The 20,278-nt window shown below is 46.5% G+C and overlaps 1 protein-coding gene across 12 annotated transcripts in view; it reads right to left on the bottom strand.

Moving 5' to 3' along the window:
* Positions 1 to 20,278, bottom strand: part of PTPRT (protein tyrosine phosphatase receptor type T) — a 1,155,381-nt gene that overhangs the window by 165,550 nt on the left and 969,553 nt on the right. For all 12 annotated transcript variants that reach the window (XM_044927640.2, XM_044927642.2, XM_044927641.2 and 9 more), the window contains exon 14: positions 10,051 to 10,186. In XM_044927640.2, coding sequence (XP_044783575.2) covers positions 10,051 to 10,186 — 136 coding nt within the window. The remainder of the gene's footprint in view (positions 1 to 10,050; positions 10,187 to 20,278) is intronic.

The following is a 20,278-nucleotide window of genomic DNA, read 5'->3' as shown; positions in this document are numbered from 1 at the left end:
CCGGGTGGGCTGCCCTCTATGGGGTCACACAGAGTCGGACACGACTGAAGTGACTTAGCAGCACAGACATCTCTGTTCTCTATATTGTCAAGAACATGGGACTGAGAATGGAGAGGCCAGAGTTCTGATCTCAGCTCTGTTTATTTGCATGCTATGAGGTTACCCCTCACTAGATCTAATATTTTGTGTATTTTGGGACCAGTTGCAAGGCCTCCATCCTGAGCCAGGATTTTTTCACTGTCAGCAGCTCCAAGCTGCACTCTTGGGTCTCAACATTCACAACCTCTGGCGGTCTGCTCTCAACCTTCAGGATTCCCCTCTGCCTGGCCACCTCCTCCGGACAACATGCTTCCTCGCTCTTTGAGTCACCTCTTCCAAGTGGCTGAGTTATCCTGGATGTCACCAGAAGCCACTGCAATCCCTGACCAAGCTTCAAGGCAACCCCAGAATGATAGAAGCTGGCAAGTGTCTATTAATTGAATTTGTTTTCCAAATTCAATTGCAGGGCCTTCCAGGGCAAGGATTATAGTTCTTTACTCTGTGATCAAAACAGAGTATACATGTGTCCTTTCTCTCAGGCTTGAAGAAGATTTACTGAAGGTCTAAATTTACAAGGATACAGTGATATTGCAAGTAACAGATTGCCTGAGACCAAAGATTCTGAGCAGGAAGACAGCTGTGCTTAGAAAAAAACCCCAAACTTTATAAATCACGTACTGCAGAATCTCTTCAGCTGGCTGACAAGAATGACTTGAGGCATAGCTTCCCCTTGCTTCATACTATTTAAACAAGACTAAGTTGTCTACTTAACCATCCATTTAACCATCTACCTGTCCATCCATTTCTTAAACCTGCCCATTCACTCTTCCATCCATCCATCCATCTGCCTCCATCCACCCATCCTTCCACCCATCTATCCACCTCCTTAAAAATCTGTACATCTATGTATCCATTTAGATCGTAACTCCACACACTCATTTGTTCATCCATGTACTCATCTACTCATTCATCCAACAATCCATCCATCATCCACTCATCCATCTTTCCACCCGTAATTCAGCTAAAACTTTTTAAGGGCCTATTAAATGATTGTCTCCGCCAACTACCAGAGATAGAAAGACAAATGCCATCTTAATCCAGCCAGTATGTCTGATGGGAGAGTCAGACAAGAAATACAATTTAGATAATAATTAATAGCTGCCACTTAAATGGTAGGAGCTCACTTATCTGGCAGGTGCTGTTCTCAGTACCTTATGTGAACTATTTTATTTAATCCTCATTAGAAGTATTATCTGTATTTTACAGGTGAGGAAAGTGAAGCTCAGAGAGATTAAGTTTACATAGTTGGAAACGGCAATCCATTCCAGTATTCTTGCCTGGAAAATTCTATGGACAGCAGAGCCTGGCAGGCCACAGTCCATGGGTCACAAGAGTCACAGATGACTTAGCGAATAAACCACCACTACCACCAACACCAAGCAACGTGACGAGGATCAGAATCTAAGAAATCTAACTTTCAGAGCCTTCATAACAAGCACTATGCTGTTATCATCTGGAGTGATACATGGTATGAGGCAGTAACACAAGGAGCTGTGGGACCATATTTGGGGGTAACAGGTAGAGAGGTGAGAGGTAATTTGGCTTAAAGTCTGTGATGCCTCCGTTGTAAAGTCAAGGAACACCTAGATGGAGTAGGAGGGAGGGTACTTCCAGGCTGCTGAATATGTGTCTACAGAATGGGTGGGTGGTTGGTTATCAAGGTGGAAACGTCAAGATGTCGGCAGGTATATTCAAAATGAATTAAAAAAAAGGACCTACTGTGCAGCACATGGAAGTCTACTCAATGTTATGTGCCAGCCTGGCTGGGGGGGCGGGGTTTGGGGGAGAAAGGCTGTATAAAGGGGACTCTATGACTGAGTCCCTTTGCTGTTCGCCTGAAACTATCACAACTTTGTAAATCGGCTATACTCAATTACAAAATAAAAAGTTTAAAGTTTGCAGGGGCAGGGAAGATGTTGGCAGAGCCTCGTTCCCAAAGAACTTAAGTTGCTTACCCTCAGTACCATAGGTCACAGGGAGAACCCAAAGGACCAAGTGGCCAAATATTTTTCTAGATGGATGATTCTGGAAGGAGTCTGAGAAAACAGTTGGAGAAGAGAGGGACTGGGGTCGTGAAAGCTGCTCTAAAGTCAAAGCAAGAGACGTTGGGGGCAGATCTTGAAATCGCCCTGAGGAAGGAGAAGAGGTGAATGTGAAAGGTGGTTGAAACACAAAAGCAATAGGTGATTAAATGTAAGCATTTTAAGACTTCCAAGGTTGGTGGCTCAGATGATAAAGAATCCACCTGTAAGGCAGAAGACCCAGGTTTGATCCCTGGGTTGGGAAGATCCCCTAAAGAAGGCAACCCACTCCAGTATTCTTGCCTGGAGAATCTGATGGGCAAAGGAGCCTGGAGGGCTACAGTCCATGGGGTCTGCAAAGAGTTGGACATGACTGAGCAACTGACGCTTTTGCTTTCCAAGGTTCTAGCTTGAATGGCTACCCAGGTGAGTGCAAACGGAAGAGGGACTAACCTCTCAGGGTGTGGTGCAGTTTAGAATGGGGTGGACAAAACAAGATACAAAGTTTATTTGGGGATGCTTTCCCATCTTGACAAACCATTCAAAATGATGTCATGCAGTTCAGCGTATCAGCAAATCCTGCTTTACATCTCACCCAGGTTAGGTGGTGCTAAGAGGGCAGACTCTGTTATCAGATTGGTCAAGTTTCAGACCCAGCTCTGCTGCTTATTAGTTATGTGATTTGGGGCAATTTCCTTAGACTCTACATGCTTCACTTTTGTCACCTGCAGCACAGTCCAATCTAACAGTGACCCTGCCTCTTTGGCTGACCCGGTAGTTATCTTTCCCTTTTGTCTTTTTTTTTTTCCCTGGATATATAGGTGTTCCTTGAATCTTAGATCATGGTACATCTTTCGCATGCTGCCCTTCCAGACTTAACACCTCCCACCACAGGGCTGGGTTTACCCTTGATGCTCATTGTTGATATTTGGGTCTGTAATTTGAGTGAAGCTTTCTTGCCCGAGAGATGGAGTGCAATCGTGGACTCCATCTGTTCTCATTTCACTGGGATTCAACATGTTTTTAGGGAATCCCCAGTATCTGCAAGGCACATTTGTGACAAGGATGAATAAGAACAGGCAGCCGATGGTCCATTGAAGAAGAAAAGCTGTGAATGTGAATACAAATGACAAGTGCAAGGCAGAACATGACAGGGATCCTCACAGAGAGAACCCCAGATGGTGAAGAGACTGTCTAGACTGAAGGTCGAAAGGGTTTACTGGAGAAGGTGTCTTTTACATCAGACCTTAAACGTGGGCAGGATCTGGCCAGATGGAACTGAGGAACACACAGGCATCGAAAGAGGAGGAAACTTCACAAGCCAAGGCACCAGAGTGGGTGAGGCTCTAGGAAATCTGCCAGAATCACCGTGAGCAAGGGGGCAGCATAGCTTCACAGCTCTCTGGATGACCTAAAAAGCATGTGTATCTTCCCTCATTTGCTCCCCATGAACCACGGATACTGGGGAGGAGAAGCCAATGAGGATTTTAGAATGCAGGTTTGGGAGTACAAGTTTCATTTCTGAAACATCACCTAGGCTACAGAGTGGAGGATAGGTTGGAGGGGTGGGGCCAGAGTCAGAGAGAGAGGAGGAGGGTGGGGAGGAGACTCCTACAGCAAAGCCATAGAGGCTTCCACTAGGGAGGAGGCAGTGGGGAGGGGGACAGGAGATGATGTGACCAAGAGAAAGTAAAGATGCAGGGTCAGAAGTACTGGGGTGATGGAATCCCGTTGGTCTGGCTGATGGACAGGGTGTACCTGTCACTAAGATGGGGACACACAATTGGGAACAGGTTGGTGGGGAGCTGATGATTTTAGCTTTGACCATAAATACTTTGCAGGTAAATATCTAGGGGAAGATGATGCAGGGCAGTGGAGCTCTGGTGAGAGAGGACCAAAGCAGAAGGCCTGCTGTCCCAGGCCAGTTCAGTCCACAAAACTACAACTGGCGTGTTGTGTGATAAACGCACAACTGGGGGTCTACCCATCTGACACAGTGGCTGCAGGCAGCGGGGGGGGGGCACTGGATCTTCTTGGGGTGGGTGCTTGTAGGAATACTGCTTACAGAAGGTAATACTTGAAGGAATTCTACTCGGAAGAACTTGGGGCTGAGAGACAGTAACAGGAGCCTTGCAGGTGAAGAGAAATGTCTGGACATTTGATTCAGGGAAATAGCGTGCACCAAGGCAGAGAACAGGAGAAAATGATGCGAATCTGGGTCACCTCTGCCCTATTCCAGGATTCACTTTTCTACTAGTCTCCATGCACTGCTAGGGCAGAAATTAACAGCAAGGGGCCTGGAGTCACAGAGCCTGGTTTGTATTTCAACTTTGCCCATATCCTGATTTTAATTCAACAAATAATCATAGAAGATAGGAACCTCAGTTTCCTCTTTTCAAAAAACAGAGTCCTATCTTCTACGATTATTTGTTGAATTAAAATCAGGGTATGGCAGCAGTTGCAGCAGTTCAAATGAGAAACAAACAAATTAGTTATAGGTCAGAGTGTGTGTGTCAATGGCAGCGCTGCCTTCTGCATATTGGTGATGGGCTTGGAGCTGACTTGGTGCACTTGTTGGTCACGTGTGAATGAATATCCCTGTTGATATCATGCACTATAGTCCTGTTAGAAGGTACAGGAAGTAAAGCCTGTCCCTACCATTAGCTCATTTGATCCTTAGAGCAGCTACATGAGATTGGCTACATCTCACAGATGGGAAAGCAAAGGTTGAGCTTTGATACATTGCTTCTCCAAGGTTAGCAGCAGATACATGGGGCTGTAGAGATTCAGACCCAGTTTTTCTGTATCCCAGTACACAGCTAACAAGATGTCTATACCCCTTAGACTGGGAGCTACGGGGAGGCGAAAGTGTTAGGCGCTCAGTAATGGCTGACTCTTTTCGACTCCATGGACTGTAGTCTGCCAGGCTCCTCTGTCCATGGAATTGTCCAGGCAAGAATACTGGAGGGCAGACATGGAGAATCAAGGTACAGCAAGAGATGCACATTTATCTCAAAGCAGACTCTCATATCTCAAACTCAAGACACTCCAAATGCACTCATGGGAAAGGTACTGTCTGGACAGGCCAAGCATGACCGGCAGTAAGTTTAGGCTGGACCAGGAAGCGCTGGGCAGGGAGAGGAGACGAGGAGATGGGGGAGGATGGAACTGTGTGTGCTGAAGGATTTTGAAACTATCTGCCTAAAATTGCTTAGTTTCCATTTGAAAAGTAAGAAGGGATGGAGAGGTTCATGTAGAATACACACGTCTTGAGGTACAGATCTACCAAGTTATCCTGCTTAACCTGGCTCCATGTTTCCCCAATCAGAAGTGTATCGCTATGCCCTAAGCCTTGGAGAACCACACTCAAACTTCAGGAACTGTGTCCCAAGGAATAAACGATGATAGGAAGCTTATAGGCATATGCAACATGTCCATATCCTACAAACATTTCAACATCAAACTTTACATATGTGTGTGGCTAATAAACACCTTCAACCATCAAGATACACTTATTAATGTGGTGGTCCCTAACCTTTTTGGCATCAGGGTCCGGCATTGTAGAAGAAATTTTTCCATGCTCCAGGAAGGTATGGGGATGGTTTGGGGATGATTCAAGTGAATTACATATATTGTACACTTTATTTCTAAACTGATGCCGCTGCTGATCTGACAGGTCCATAGTCCAGAGGTTGGGGACCCCTGGGTTAAGGCACTAAGGCTGGAGCTTTCCACCTCAATTTATACTGAAGGCACCCAGGGCTCTTTAACATTAAGCCAAGGGACCAGAGAGGTGCCCTAGCAACTCCTTGGCTGCCCCTTCCTTTGAGAGAGGATGTCCAGTAATTCGAAGGAAGGAGGTCAGGGAAGAAGATGACTAGGACTGCAGAGAGGACAGTTTTTCTTCATTTCAGGACTCAACAGGGCACTCATGAAGAGGGAGTGTGTTTTACTACATGATGGCATGCACAAATCCATTCTAGATTGTTTCTGAGGTCTAGATGTGACGGACAAGCCAGGAGAAAAAGATGGAGACATTATACAGTGACAGCCTAAGAATGGATGTTTTGTAATGAGCTTGGCTAGAACCACACGGGTTAACTCTGTCAGTAGGGGCTCCAAGTTCCATCTTATAATGCTCACGCAACCCTCCAAACATATGCAGCCCTGATTCTGTATCATCCTGCATTCAAAGAAGCCCAGTCCAAACAGCCAAACGTACTATTAAAAGAAGTCCATAGTTGAATTTGCATCTTCTTCAAACTCGAAGGGAATTCTGTTTAAATGGATCATCAACATCTCGCATCCCCTTCTGCAACCTTGCATCTTTCCATATGCCCTCCAGCCATGGAAAAAAAACCAAACAACAAGAAAACATTCCTCAGGGTATGTCGATCTCTCTCTCTCTCTTCCCTTCTCTTTCCCCAGTCTTCCGAATGTAAACTGACTTCACTAAGCCCTTTCCTTGGTCATCTGCATCTTTAGCCCTTTCTAGGCCAGCTTTCTAGTTCAGTACAACACACACACAACACCTAATACAAGAGAAAGACTCTCTGTGGACAGTGACAGGTAAGCCCCAGGGCCTGTAGGGGAAAACTAGGAGCATCTTAAGTGGGCTGGAAACACTTGGCTGCAGCTCTGGGGAAGACTTTGAGTCAGCTGAACCCACTGGGATGGAGGGAGCCACCATGCCCACGTCCATGGGGTTACAGTGAAGCCCCAGCTCAAGCCAGTGCAGGAAGTGCGGCAGGCATTCAACTTCTGAGAGCTCCTGGAAGCAGAAACTAACTCAAGGTCACGAAGGGACACTGAAGAGATGCTGACCCTAGGACTCTGATTTGTGATGGTTTCCCTGTTATTTTGGGGTTTCTTTTCCTTTAATTATCTATTCCCTTTAGGTGGCTGTGGACAGCATTCCCAGGTAGTACAGTGGTAAAGAATCTGCCTGCCAATGCAGGAGACACAGAAGACATGGGTTTGATCCCTAGGTTGGGAAGATCCCCTGGAAGAGGAAATGACAACCCACTCCAGTACTCTTTCCTAGAGAATCCCATGGACAGAGGAGCCTGGTGGGCTGCCAAGAGTCAGACATGACTGGGCAACTGAGCACACAACACACGTGGACAGCATTCTGGTGAGCCCTAAGTAAGTTAGGGACAGACTCAATCGACCAATGACATTTTCCCCGTATTTATATATGGGGTTGGGGTCAGAAGAGGGAAAGGAGCCCCTCCAGCTCTTCACTGTCCTTTGGGGCAAGGGGTTAGTGGAAAGAGTTAAACATAGCAGGCTTATGTCTCCCTTTTTCTCCCTCTTTCCCCTCTTCACTCCTCCATTTTCCATTCCCTATACCCATTTGTAAAATATGACCATCAACTAGGCCAGAAAAATGTCTTATTTTCTCCAAAAGATGCTGTATATGCAAATGCTGATCGGCACCCCCACCCACCCCCTGGCTCACTGCCACAACATCTGAGATTTGCCTCTTGGGAAGAAATGGTGGTCAGGTGATGCCTGTTGATTGGGACTGATGGATGGTTTTGATAGAACTGACAGCTGATGAAGATACTCAGAGAAGGATAAAACCACACAAAGGGCTCACTTTATTCCTGCTCTCATTCTGAAACCAGAAATCCCCTCCCGCCCTCCCAGAAAGTCACACATTTCAGAAATAGCTGTTGAGAGGGAAGTGAAATTTCTTCACAAGCTCACAGACGATGGTGACGTGGGTTAAGCCAGGCTTTAGAAAGAGCAAAATTGGAAGAGCATATCTGACTTACAAATCAGTGGCAAAGAATAAGAACCTCTGGGGTCTATCAAAGAGGAATGCAATTCTATTAAATGAGTTACTTTTTTCAAAGAGACTCTCTCAAACTCACCTCTGTCTTTAAAGCATCTGAGACTCTAAGAATGCATCAAGGATCTTATACGTGCAACGTGCTCTCTACCTCCCAGAGAAATAAAAACTCATGTTTGACCTCATCCAATAGCAGCTGGCTTGTCACTGAGACATAACTCATAGCCTGGCTTCGCAGATGATGATGACTCTGGGGGCTCCTGACCCCCAGTATTAGCATGGACCTTCCTTCTCCCTTGCCTCTCCAACCAGAAAGTCAGTAGCTGGATGAGAATCTTAATTCTTCTGTCATTCTGCTGGGAGCCTGAGGAAAGGAATGATCCTATAGAAAAGACATGTCAAGAAAGAACAGATCCTGGGACTTCCCTGGTGGTCCAGTGGCTAAGACTCTGTGCTCCCACAGAGTCTTGCTGGGGGCCCGGGTTTGATTCCTGGTCAAGGAACTTGATACCATAATCTGTACTAAAATATCCTTCTAAGACTGGATAGTAGTCGGAGTATTAGCCACTCAATCGTGTCTGAACTCTGTGCGACCCCATTGACTATAGCCTGCCAGGCTCCTCTGTCCATGGGATTCTCCAGGCAAGAATATTGGAGTGGGGTGCCATTCCCTTCTCCAGGGGATCTTTCCAGCCCAGGATTGAACCCAGTCTTCTGCATTGCTGGCAGATTCTTTACTCTGAGCTACAGGGCAGCGAGCTAAATAAGTAAATATTTAGAAGAAAAGAAAGAACAGGTCCTACCAATAAGATGTCCTGATCAAAGCAGGTCCTGGCTGACTCAGAATGGAACCATGTGACATACAGAGATATTTTGGGGCCAGAATGGCTAAAAGAAGGCTGATTAGTAGCAGAGTGGAAATCAACGGCTGGAAATAAGGACACAGTGTTTATTTTTTTACTTTGTGCATTTCTGTTTATGGTACTCCTTAGAGTAGAAGCTGGAATTTGTCTTTGGGGCATTCTGTCCCTTTGTTCTGGGGGGAACAAGTTTCATGAGCTGGTTTTGTCCCAGGGATGGCAGCAAGTCCCTAGTCCTCATTACTGGGCTTGTCTTGAACTCTGAGTAACCAAACCCAGAGCTTCAGGCTGAGGAGTTAAATAGTTTGTTGAAGAATATAAATATAACTCTTTAAACTGGGGGCAGGGCAGGTTGCAGCACATGTCATTATAATGTAGATAAGTGTTTTGTTTGCTTTGGCAGATTGGGGAGTGGGAGGGTGGAGACCAAGATTGGAATCCTGGCATTGAAACTGAGATGGGCAGCAGGCATGGGGACACAGTGGCTAATGTGTGAAGGTGGGAGGACCCCCTATTTAGAAGAACCAGCCCTGCACCCCAGGGACAGGGAGAGCTGATACTCACCCACCTTCCCTTTCCTCTCTGCAACTCCCTGGCTGGTCCTCAAGCCCTGTGAATGCCTGATAAACACAAGATGTCGGCGTAATGAATTTGGGGGATCAGGAAGGAACCTGGATCCTGGATTTCATGAGCAACGCGTGCAATATGAGATAACTGTGCCTTGACCAGAGGCGCCAGGAGGATATCCTGCTGAGAGGTGACAAGCACCAACAATCCAACAGGGAAGGTTTTATGGGTCATGGAGTAGGAAGGAGACTTCCCTGAGGGCTGTCACACCATCGGAGGCTCTACCCTTTGATGCAGAGGGACACTGTTCCTTGACCAAAGACAAAAAGGGAATGGATGAAGGTGGAAGGAATGAAGCACTGCTTTCCTGCATCTGTCTTTGTAGGCTCAGCTGTGTCCTTGCAGCTCCCCTGTAATCCTGATGTGACCAATCACAGCAGAGAAGCTATCTCTGAGGAGCATCGTACACCAAGGGGCAGCTGCCCCGCAAGACACTGGCCATCCTGCGGCTGCTCACCACGCAGGCAGCACACACCCTCCCGACACCAATACGATGAGCCACAACTGGCCCCAAATTTCAGGACCTCAACAGTTGTACCAGAAGGTCCCTGCTTGGAAGTGGTCAGCAGAGAAAGGACTTGGCCATATGGTGGTGCTGGGGCCGCTTGGGGTAGGCAGAATCTGCAGGACGGCAACCCACACTCACCTCCTCTTGATGGTGAGCATCACGCCCAGGAGGATGATGGTGAACATGAGGAGGCCGGCGATCACGCCGGCCATCTTCACGGTGTTGTCCACCTGCTTCTCCGGCTCCACAGTGTTGGAGTTCTGAGTGGACGCACCTTGGAGGCAAAGGTGAAGAGGAAAGATATTGAAAAGGCTTACACACATGACTAGACACAATCACAGTGATGACGGCTTGCATTTACTGAGTGCTGACTACGTGCCAGGCACTGTGCTGAGGTCACTACACACACGGACCAATTAAACACTTTCGAGCATTAATTCCTCGTGAGGTTGCGGTTATTATCATAGCCCTTTTTTTTGCATATGAAGAAACTGAGGTGCAGAGACACTGAGTGAGCTGCCCGAACTTACACAACTACTGTGCTGGAGGCACCCTTTCCCTCCTCTCGTGAGGTCAAGCAGATGATTTTTATCCCTCAGACCATTCTGTCCCTAGGATCAAACCATGCAGCTACAGTTTGATCCTTAGGCTCATGGAATTATTCCAAACCCTGCTTAATTCTTCCAGGTAAATGGTGAAAACAGCAGCCTTTGTAAGGGTAGCACAACTGAAATCGCTAGGTTTTTAAAGACAAAAAACATAATGCTTTCATTTTGCGCCTTATATGAAACAAATGGTTGGGGTAGAAATTTCATGCATTAAAGAGAACTGCTTTGGATTCAGAAAACACTTAAATCCACTAAGTCCATTTTTGAAATTTAATGTTGATATTACCAGCTCTGCCAGTACTCACTCACTGACTCAATTCCATGTCAAGGAAAACTGGGAACTGGGCACTTACTACATCCTCAGCCCTGTGCTGAGCCGTTTCATGGACCCAGCTTGGACAATCCTTGCAAATGTTCCCCGAAGTATCTATGGATTGTCCCATTTTATAGATGAGAAAACAAAGGAACTAGCTAAAAGTCACGTGGCTGATAAAGCTCAGAGCCAGGATTCCATTGGTTTTTTGACTCTAAGTCTAGGTTTCAGAAGTCAGAAGCCTTGAGTTCAACTTTCAAGTCCCTTCATTCCCCAATCCTTGGAGAAGGCAATGGCACCCCACTCCAGTACTCTTGCCTGGAAAATGCCATGGGTGGAGGAGTCTGGTAGGCTGCAGTCCATGGGTCGCGAACAGTCGGACACAACTGAGTGATTTCACTTTCACTTTTCACTTTCATGCATTGGAGAAGGAAATGGCAACCCACTCCAGTGTTCTTGCCTGGAGAATCCCAGGGACGGGGGAGCCTGGTGGGCCCCGTCTATGGGGTCACAGAGTCGGACACGACTGAAGTGACTTAGCAGCAGCAGCAGCAGTCCCCCAATCCTACTCCTCCCAGACAACCGCATGCTAAGGCCATAGCAACAGTCAGGAGCCAGAGAATGCCTAGGCCTGGCCTCTTCATGCAATGACCTGGGGACAGAGGCAACTTCTCATTCCAGACACCTGTGTGAGCCTTCTGGAGTGTGGTCCAGGATTAACACCACCGCGAATTCCTCCCAAGGATGCCAACTCTGCGTGAGGCAGCTGAAGTCCAAAGCATCCTTTCCCTGACCCATCCCTACTTTTCTACCAACATCAGCACCAGCTCATCCTTTATCAGTGACACTGCCTTCCCTGGTTGCCCCAGGAGAGTTCCCCTCCAAATTCTGCTAACACTCTGTAACAGTTGGTGCATCTCAGTGTGCTGATATTATTAGTTATTTGTTTACCCATCTGTCTCCTTCAGTGGTCTGCAAGCTCCTCGGGGGCAAGATGATGCCTTCTTTATCTTTGTTTCCTCATGTCAGTGCAGGGTCTGGCTTGTAATAGGTGTTCCCTTAATGTCTGTGGTGGTTTAATGTTTAGCTGAGGGGATGATAGCTCTACCCACACCCATTTGTTCTCATGAAACCAAATTGAGTTTCTCCTTTTTTTCAGCCTTGTGTTCACAGAACTCGGCTGAGTTGAAGGGATACTAATGCCCGCAAGCTATGATTCTGATTCTCCAAACTCACAGATGTTTCACAACAGCCCATCAGCACATCCTCTCCTCCTGTACTCACGCAGTCCCTTTACTACAGCACTTTCCCCAGACTCTCTTGTAACTTAGAAAAGCTGGGTTGACTTTGTCTCCAAGACTAAGAGCAGACAAGAGTCCTAGTCATCTCTCTAAAGTCATTGTGTACACAGGCCTTCCTCCTCATCACTGCTGCTTTACAGATGATGGGTGAATGGCATAAAGGCGAGTGGACCACAGCTGTTTGCCTCATTTATTCATTCAGCCATTCACTAATTGGCTACTGAGCACCCATGTTCTGTGTACCCAACTAAGACATCAATGGGGTCAGAGCTCCTTCTCCTGGCAGGACTTACAAGTAAGGGATTTTATTCAGTTCTCCTCACCAGCTAAAGACAAAAACCCAACTCATCACATTGCAGGATGGTCTGAGCAGGCTCTGCCTATCAACTCCACCAAAGAACTCCTGGCAGAGTTGGCCAACCTTTTAGGAAGGGGTTGGGGAGGTGGGTGCAGTAAGAAGGTGATTCAAGAGGGAGGGGATATATGCATACATATAGCTGGTTCACTTTGTTGCACAGCAAAAACTAACACGATGTTGTAAAGCAACTCTATGCCAATAAAAAAAGGAAATTAGAAGGGAAATATATGTTTATGGTAATTTAAGCTTGGAAGATACTCTACAAGAGGAGGAAGTTAAAACGCAGGTCTGAAGCTCTTAAAGGAGGTCTAAGCTGAAGGTAAGAATGTGTGAGTCATATGCACATAGATGATATCTGAAGCATGGGGGTTGATGAAGTCAGCCGGGGAAAGAATGAAGAATGGATGGAGAAGATGGTCCAGATAGAGACTTGAGGGTCTGTAATATTTAGTAAGTGGGTAGAGGAAGACAAGCCTGCATAGGAGGCAGAGAAGGAGTGGACAGACAAGTTAAAAAAAAAAAAAAAAAAAACAGGAGAGAGTATAGTGTCCTAGAGCCAGGGGAAGAGGGGGTTTCAAGAAGGCAGGAGCAATTGACTATGTCAAATGCTGCTCCTAGGATAGAATCTAGCTCTCTACCCAAAGGAAAGTGAAGATGTTGGATGAGTATTAGAAAACCTTTCCCAAGTAAACTCCAAGATGTTCCTAAACAGAAGCACCTTCAGTGGTGACCATGAATCAACAATGGAACACCGCTGAGGGTCACAGACGACCAAGCAGGACGTTCAGAGAGGCCATATGAAAGGCCATAGCCCAGCGCTTTAGACAAATTCCATGAGTTCAGCTCACCGACATCAGAACTGAAATCCCAGACTCTGCACAGTGAGGTTATCAGGAAGAGCCATGCTTGGCTAGTCCAACTAGAACTATACAGGAATTGCCCCAGGACATGGCAAATTCTACTTTCTCTTCAGCATCCTTTTCAGGGAACTGGCTTGAGCCACCAGAGATGTGTCCCTCTGTCCACAAGGAAAGCCTATTGACAGTGTTTGAAGGCAACACAGGTGTGGAGGAACTAGCTTTGGGACCAAAGGCCAGATAGCATTTACCTGTGGCTCCTGCCAAGGAAGAAGATGGGGACAGAGTCAGAATGGGCTAGTCCTGCCCCCATGGCAGACTCAGGAGTGTGTCCACAGGGCTCACATTGTAAGTACACATGAGAACCTACAATTGGACTCACGGGAAACACATCAGGGTAGTCTAAAGATGCAATCTCCTAGCAATGCAACCAGCTCTTTTAGGCAGGTACTGAGAGCTTCATCAAATGGAAGCTCAGTTATGACTGTTTTTAAAAATTCAGCCTAAACATTAATCCACTGAAAAAAGAGAGTGAAAGTGCTTGTCACTCAGTCTTGTCTGACTCTTTGCAACACCATGGACTGTAGCCCGCCAGGGTCCTCTGTCCATGGAATTCTCCAGTCAAGAATTCTGGATGTGGGTAGCCTTTCTCTTCTCCAGGGGATCTCCCCAACCCAGGGATCAAACTTGGGTCTCCTGCATTGCAGGCAGATCCTTTACCATCTGAGCCACCAGGGAAGTCCATTTTCACCAGTCCATCACTAGGTGACCAAAAACTGTGCTAATAAGCACTTTGTATATATTAAGTGGACGTGAGTCTGAGTGAACTCCAGGAGTTGGTGATGGATAGGGAGGCCTGGCGTGCTGCGATTCATGGGGTCGCAAAGAGTCGGACACGACTGAGCGACTGATCTGATCTGATCTGATATATTAAGTCATTTAATCTTCACAAGATCTGACACAGAAGATGCTAGTTTTATTTTCCCTTTTATTTAGATTAGGAAACTCCACAAATGGGTGAAGTGGCTTTTCCAAAGCCATATATTTGGCTTTCAGTGTCAGAACTGGGATTCTTTGTGCAAGCCTCACCCTCTGTCATTCCAATGAACTCTCCTTGATGCAGTTACTGTTCAGGAAATACCAGCTCTGGGTCCCCGTCTGACTCACTGACCAGAAATCCAAGGGGGAACTGGAAGCCCATCAGTAAGATGGTAACTGCATTACTCTTGCCCTAAGCCCACTCTTTTCATGAGAGTCAAACACAGTATCAGTCCCTCATCCCTATGAAGCTCTGTCTCTGGCCCTGGGTGACTTCTGTCTACTAAGTGGGGACTGGGAGTCTGAGACTGGAGAGGGGAGGGGTTTGGATGCATCCTTGTCATCTCCGCCCCCTACTAGGAACCAACCTGAGAACAGTTCAAGTAAATCAGAACTGGCAAGTAGGTGCCAGGTGGAGATGTATCCAACAGGAGTAGCTTTAAGGCTCTACGTGAGTCCCCTGTGTGATGCACTCATCAAAAAGAATCTTGTGAACTCTGCTGGCACTGAGAACAGACTTGTTTCCAACACAAGGTTGCCCAACATCACACCCCCGCCAGCTGTGCCCTTCCTACTCTGAGCACTCCCGAAGGCCAGACAGTCCTCTAAGGGCAGCTGCCACTGCCCCCTGCCCTTGACTCTTTCTACTTGAGCTACAGTGGCTTAGAATCCAGTCCCCTCTGAGCTCCTGCTCAGAGTTCACATCTGGCTTTCAATGTGATACCTACTGACTCCCGCATATGGAAACCTGGCACCCAAGGTGGGCTCACAGTCTCTTGAAGCCTGCCCCTCTCCCTCGATATCTGCTCCATATATAGGCCCAGGTGCCATGTTATTTTCGCCCCAACATCCAGCCTCCTCCTAGGGTACCAAACAATTGCCCCAGTTTATATTCCTCAGGGACTCCTGAGACCCAGCAAGGACAAGGCTTCTCTGTTCTACTCTAACCTGGTCAGACCACTCTGGTGAGGCTTGTTCATTTGCGGACCCCGACCCTGAAGAGTAGATTGGGGCCAACCTAAGAAAAGATTTTAATGTGGCATGGTAAAGACAGGACAAGCGGCTTGTCACTCAAAATGTGGTTCAATGACCAGAAGCATCTGCATCATAACCTACTACACATGCAGAGTCTGGATCCCCACACCAGATCTGCTGAGTCTGCTCCTGCATTTGACAAGGTTTCTAGGTGATTCTTGTGCCCATAAAAATCCAAAGATCACTGACTGAGGAGGAATGGCAGTCAGAATTGGGGATTTTTCAGCCTAGAGAAGGAAAGATTCAGATGAGACTTAATTCTTGCCTTCAAAAAGTTGAAAGGCCACAGTGAAAGATGGAACAGATTTGATCCCTTTAAAGAGCAGGACTAATGCAAACCAGGAGAAGTGACACGAGTAGGCTGGGGCCAACATAAGAAAAGATTTTAATGTGGTGGCACTCTTCAGCTGAGGCTAAAGCCCCACTCTTTTGAAGGCAGTGCTACTGCGTAGTGAGGAGCATGAAGCAGTCATGATTCCAAGTCCCATTTCAGAGTCAGCCCTCCTCCCTTTTCCCTGTCCACTCTGTCTTCACCTGTTCTCACCTCCTGGGCTTCTTAAATGCTTAAGTGAAAGTCGCTCAGTCCTGTCCGACTCTTTGTGACCCCATGGACTAAATAGTCCATGGAATTCTCCAGGTCAGAATACTGGAGTGGGTAGCCTTTCTCTTTTCTAGGGGATCTTCCCAACCCAGGGATCGAACCCAGGTTTCGATTGCAGGCAGATTCTTTGCCAGCTGAGCCATACTCTTAAATGCTTAGCCAGGCCCTTAATAGCTCACTTTCATGGGATGCTGGCCTTTCTTCTCTACTTACAGAGCCCACCTTCCACCTCAACCCAGTGTTCCTTGATTACAGTGACACTCATGCTCTAAGTGAGTGAAAGTCTCCCTGTTATCCTTAGAGCCATGAGACTTCAGTTGGGCTCCACCCCACCAAACCCCAAGTTAGCCACAGTGGCAGGAGACTGTGTCACCAACAATGAAAGGCTCTGTCTGGGCACTCGGTGTGCTCCCCAGCAAGCACAAGGGACTACGTGACCTCTTATACCCCTTCTGAGGATGAAATGCTATGGTTTGATGAGCTCGGTCAAAAGCAAGGGGTTTTGAATCAGAAATATATGAGCTTGCACCTGGATTCTATCATGAACTAGTTATGTGACCTTGATCAAAGCTGTTAACCACAGCATGATTTGACACCCTCTTGATGAAACTGTGAAACAGGAGAGTGAAAAAACTGGCTTAAAACTCAACATTTAAAAAATGAAGACAATGACATCTGGTCCCATCACTTCATGGCAAATAGACAGTGAAACAATGAAAACAGTGATCAACTTATTTTTTTGGGGCTCCACAATCACTGCAGATGGTGACTGCAGCCATGAAATTGAAAGATACTTGCTCCTTGGAAGAAAAGCTATGACAAACCAAGATAGCATATTAAAAAGCAGAGACATCACTTTGCCAACAAAGGTCCGGACAGTCAAAGCTATGGTTTTTCCAGTAGTCATGTATGAATGTGAGAGTTGGACCATAAAGAAGGTTGAGAGCCAAAGAATTGATGCTTTTGAACTGTGGTGTTGGAAAAGACTCTTGAGAGTCCCTTGGACTTCAAGGAGATCAAACCAGTCAATCCTAAAGGAAATCAGTCCTGAATATTTATTGGAAGGATTGATGCTGAAGCTCTAATACTTTGGCCACCTGATGCGAAGAGCCAACTCATTAGAAAAAACCTTGATGCTGGGAAAGATTGAAGGCAGGATAAGAAGGGGACAACAGAGGACAAGATGGTTGGATGGCATCACCAACTCAATGGACATGAGTTTGAGTAAACTCCGGGAGATGGTGAAGGACAGGGAAGCCCAGCGTGCTGCAGTCCATGGGGTCACAAAGAATCAGACGTGACTGAGCGACTGAACAACAAAGTTCACAGGGATCTCCTAGGGATCAAATGTAATAATGGAAGTAAAAACACTTGATAAACTCTGAGAATATGCGCACTGATGTGGCATCACGATGGCATGATCTTAGGGCTGGCTCCAGGAGGCAGCATGGTTTCTTGTGTCTGTAAAATGTGGGTGCACAGTGGCGGTTGGGGTCCTGCCTCCTTGTAACACGCTGCCCAGGTCCATCCTTAGGATGAAGGCAGGCAGAGTCCCTGCAGGAATGCCCTTATCTTTTCTCCTCTAGGCAAGACCAGTTTCCATCCAGATCACTTAATGGCAGCAATAAGTAATTTGGCAACAAGGGATTAATAATTCTCTCTCCAAGTACTCTCACTCGCTATAGCCCTAATTCTATAGCTTTACTTCAAAGAATTTCCCCTGTAAAGATATGGAGCAAAAAATAGAAGTTGCAGATAAAGAACATCTAATTGCAACTGATAAAGCCAAGCAAACCCCAGTGGATGCATAACCCATGCTGGTGATCATTGCTGAAGGCAAAGAAAGGAAGCTGGCTCTCAGGGACACAATTCCTAAAAGCTCCAGTCTTTCAAACACACAGTCGCCTCTTCACTATCCAAGGGCATTTATCCTCACATCTTACTGAGCTGGCATCTTACTTATGCCCATCTATTTAATGACTTCTTTTGTTTTTCTGTCTTTTCTCTGGCGTTACATGCATCTGGCACCCAGTAGAGAAAACCTTTGAAATTCTGACTCTGAGATGCTACCTCTATGCCAGCGAAGGTTTCAAGCATGGCAGGTATCTCTGATTATGGGGGGTTTTGCCAAGAGGAGGCAGCAGGGGAAAGCTGGGGAAGCTGGGCAGGTTTCTGGCTCTTCTAGAGTCAGCTATGCATCATCCCCCTTCTGACTTTTCCTGGAAGTGAATTCTCAGAATGGTAGACTACTTTTAAGATGGAACTGAAGTCCACGATAGGAAAGAAGTTGCTAGGAAAGCATCTGGATACTTCATTAGCTTCAAGCCTCTAGACTTTACAAATTGCATCCCAAGGCATTGAGAACATTTGTAATTGTGATCATGAACTACTTTGGCAGTCTTTGAGGACGGAAATTGTAGCAAACAGGAGGGGTGCGAGAAGCCTGGGGAGAAACAAATGCTGTTGTTGACTTTTTTTAATGGAAAAATGTAGATTCCAGATATTTCACACAAGTGTGATGTTGATACAGGAAAAAAATATAGACTGGATGATGAAATCAGATTATTTTTTCCCCTCACCGTTTACTAAAGGAGGGACTAATCCCTAGAAACGAGCATGGGCTCCACATCAGTCAGCATCCAACCAGGAAAAAGGCAACTGTTTCAAACATTCAAACCAGAGTGAATTTACCAGAGAACTGGGTACCCAGAGATTAGGAGAGGATGGTAAGGCAATCCAGAAGGTAGCAACCTCAGGGGCCATTACCTAGCCCAGACTAGAGAGACAAAGGCTCTTCAGAGCCCAGAGGTCAGGGCCACCCAACAGAAGCTGGGACTCCAGTGGACCTATGGGAGGCTGGAGCCACAGAGGGGACACGGTCACTGCCAAAGAAGGGGCCTGAGGCCAAGAGGGAGAAGGCTTCTCCTTCCTCTCGCTCTACAACCCTTGTCTCCTCCTGGCCACGTGCAGACGCTTGTTGACATGGGCCCAGGAAACACAGCCTATGGGGGTCACCTGCACGGGAGGGGGAAGCAAAGGATGGATGTGAGGCCAGATGGCTCCAGGGCCAGCATGGGCTTCTCACTTCCTGTGACCAGGGCAAGCTTAGGTTCACCTCATTGCTGCTTTTGAGAGGTGTCTGGACTTGTGATTCAGGAAAAATGTCCAGTACTGCGTCTTCACTGCAGCACAGTCCCAGCCAAGGTGCAGAAATAGTGACTGGCTTTCAGGGTAGCCAGGTGTTTGGATTGTATCCAGAAGGTGGTAACAGTGGAGTCTGGACACCTGATCACATGTAAAACAGCTGTGTTATTTATAGAAAGCGCTGACACGTATTTGGAACTTCCACTATGAGCCAGGCTGCTGTGTTAAGCCCTTGGTATACCCATTTCAGAGACAGGGAAACTGAGGCTCAGAGAGGCTAAGTAACAGAAGCAAGTGCCAGGGATGGGATTTGAACCCTGGCAGTCTGGTACAGAGTTTATTCTCTTTAAACCACTTTTCTATTCTGCCATTTCCTCAATAAACAGGGAAAAGGGTTGTTCAGCAGAGAAATCTGGTTGTCTTTTCTCAAACACCTGGAAGAAAGAATCAGACTGTTTATTCAGGGGATCTAGAATCTTATTGTGACCAGCCAGACTATGACGTTCCTGTATTTATGGCCATCTCTGCTGAGTTGGCCACCCGCTGTGTCCTGAAGTTCTATTTCATACCTGCTTTTCTTGAAGATTATCTCCCCTCATGCCCTTCCAGCAATATATCACATTCTAATATCTAAGGGGTGGATGAACATGTCATGTGAATCTTGTTATATGGGCCAAATTATACAGACTTTGCTCAAATGATATTTAAACTTGACCTTTTTAACTTAAGTTTCCCCATCCTTTTCACTTTCCTTGTACATCAACCACCATCTCCAAGCACTTCATACATTGAGTTTAGTTTTATTATTAATCTCTGGGCTTTCTCTATAATACCTTTCTTGATATTTAGCAATCCAAGCATGCCATATAATCCCACAGGGAGACAAGCAAGCTCAAGTTTAGGCGGCTGTTTTCTGCTTTATTTCCAATTCTCTTTTCTTTGATCTCACAATGACTAATTTTTAAAAACTGCTGACTGCTCTCCCCCACACCTCAGAACAGTGGCCCCCCTCACTAGATCTGGCTGATAATGGACTACTTGGGAAGGATTATTCCATCATTCTTCCAAGTGACATCACCTAGGATGTTTCTCAAGTAATAAATAAATTGCC

Source organism: Bubalus bubalis, chromosome 14 (genome assembly GCF_019923935.1).
Source record: "Bubalus bubalis isolate 160015118507 breed Murrah chromosome 14, NDDB_SH_1, whole genome shotgun sequence".
Classification (NCBI taxonomy): domain Eukaryota; kingdom Metazoa; phylum Chordata; class Mammalia; order Artiodactyla; family Bovidae; genus Bubalus; species Bubalus bubalis.
Note: the sequence above shows the minus strand (reverse complement) of the source record. Positions and strands in the feature narration are given on the sequence as shown.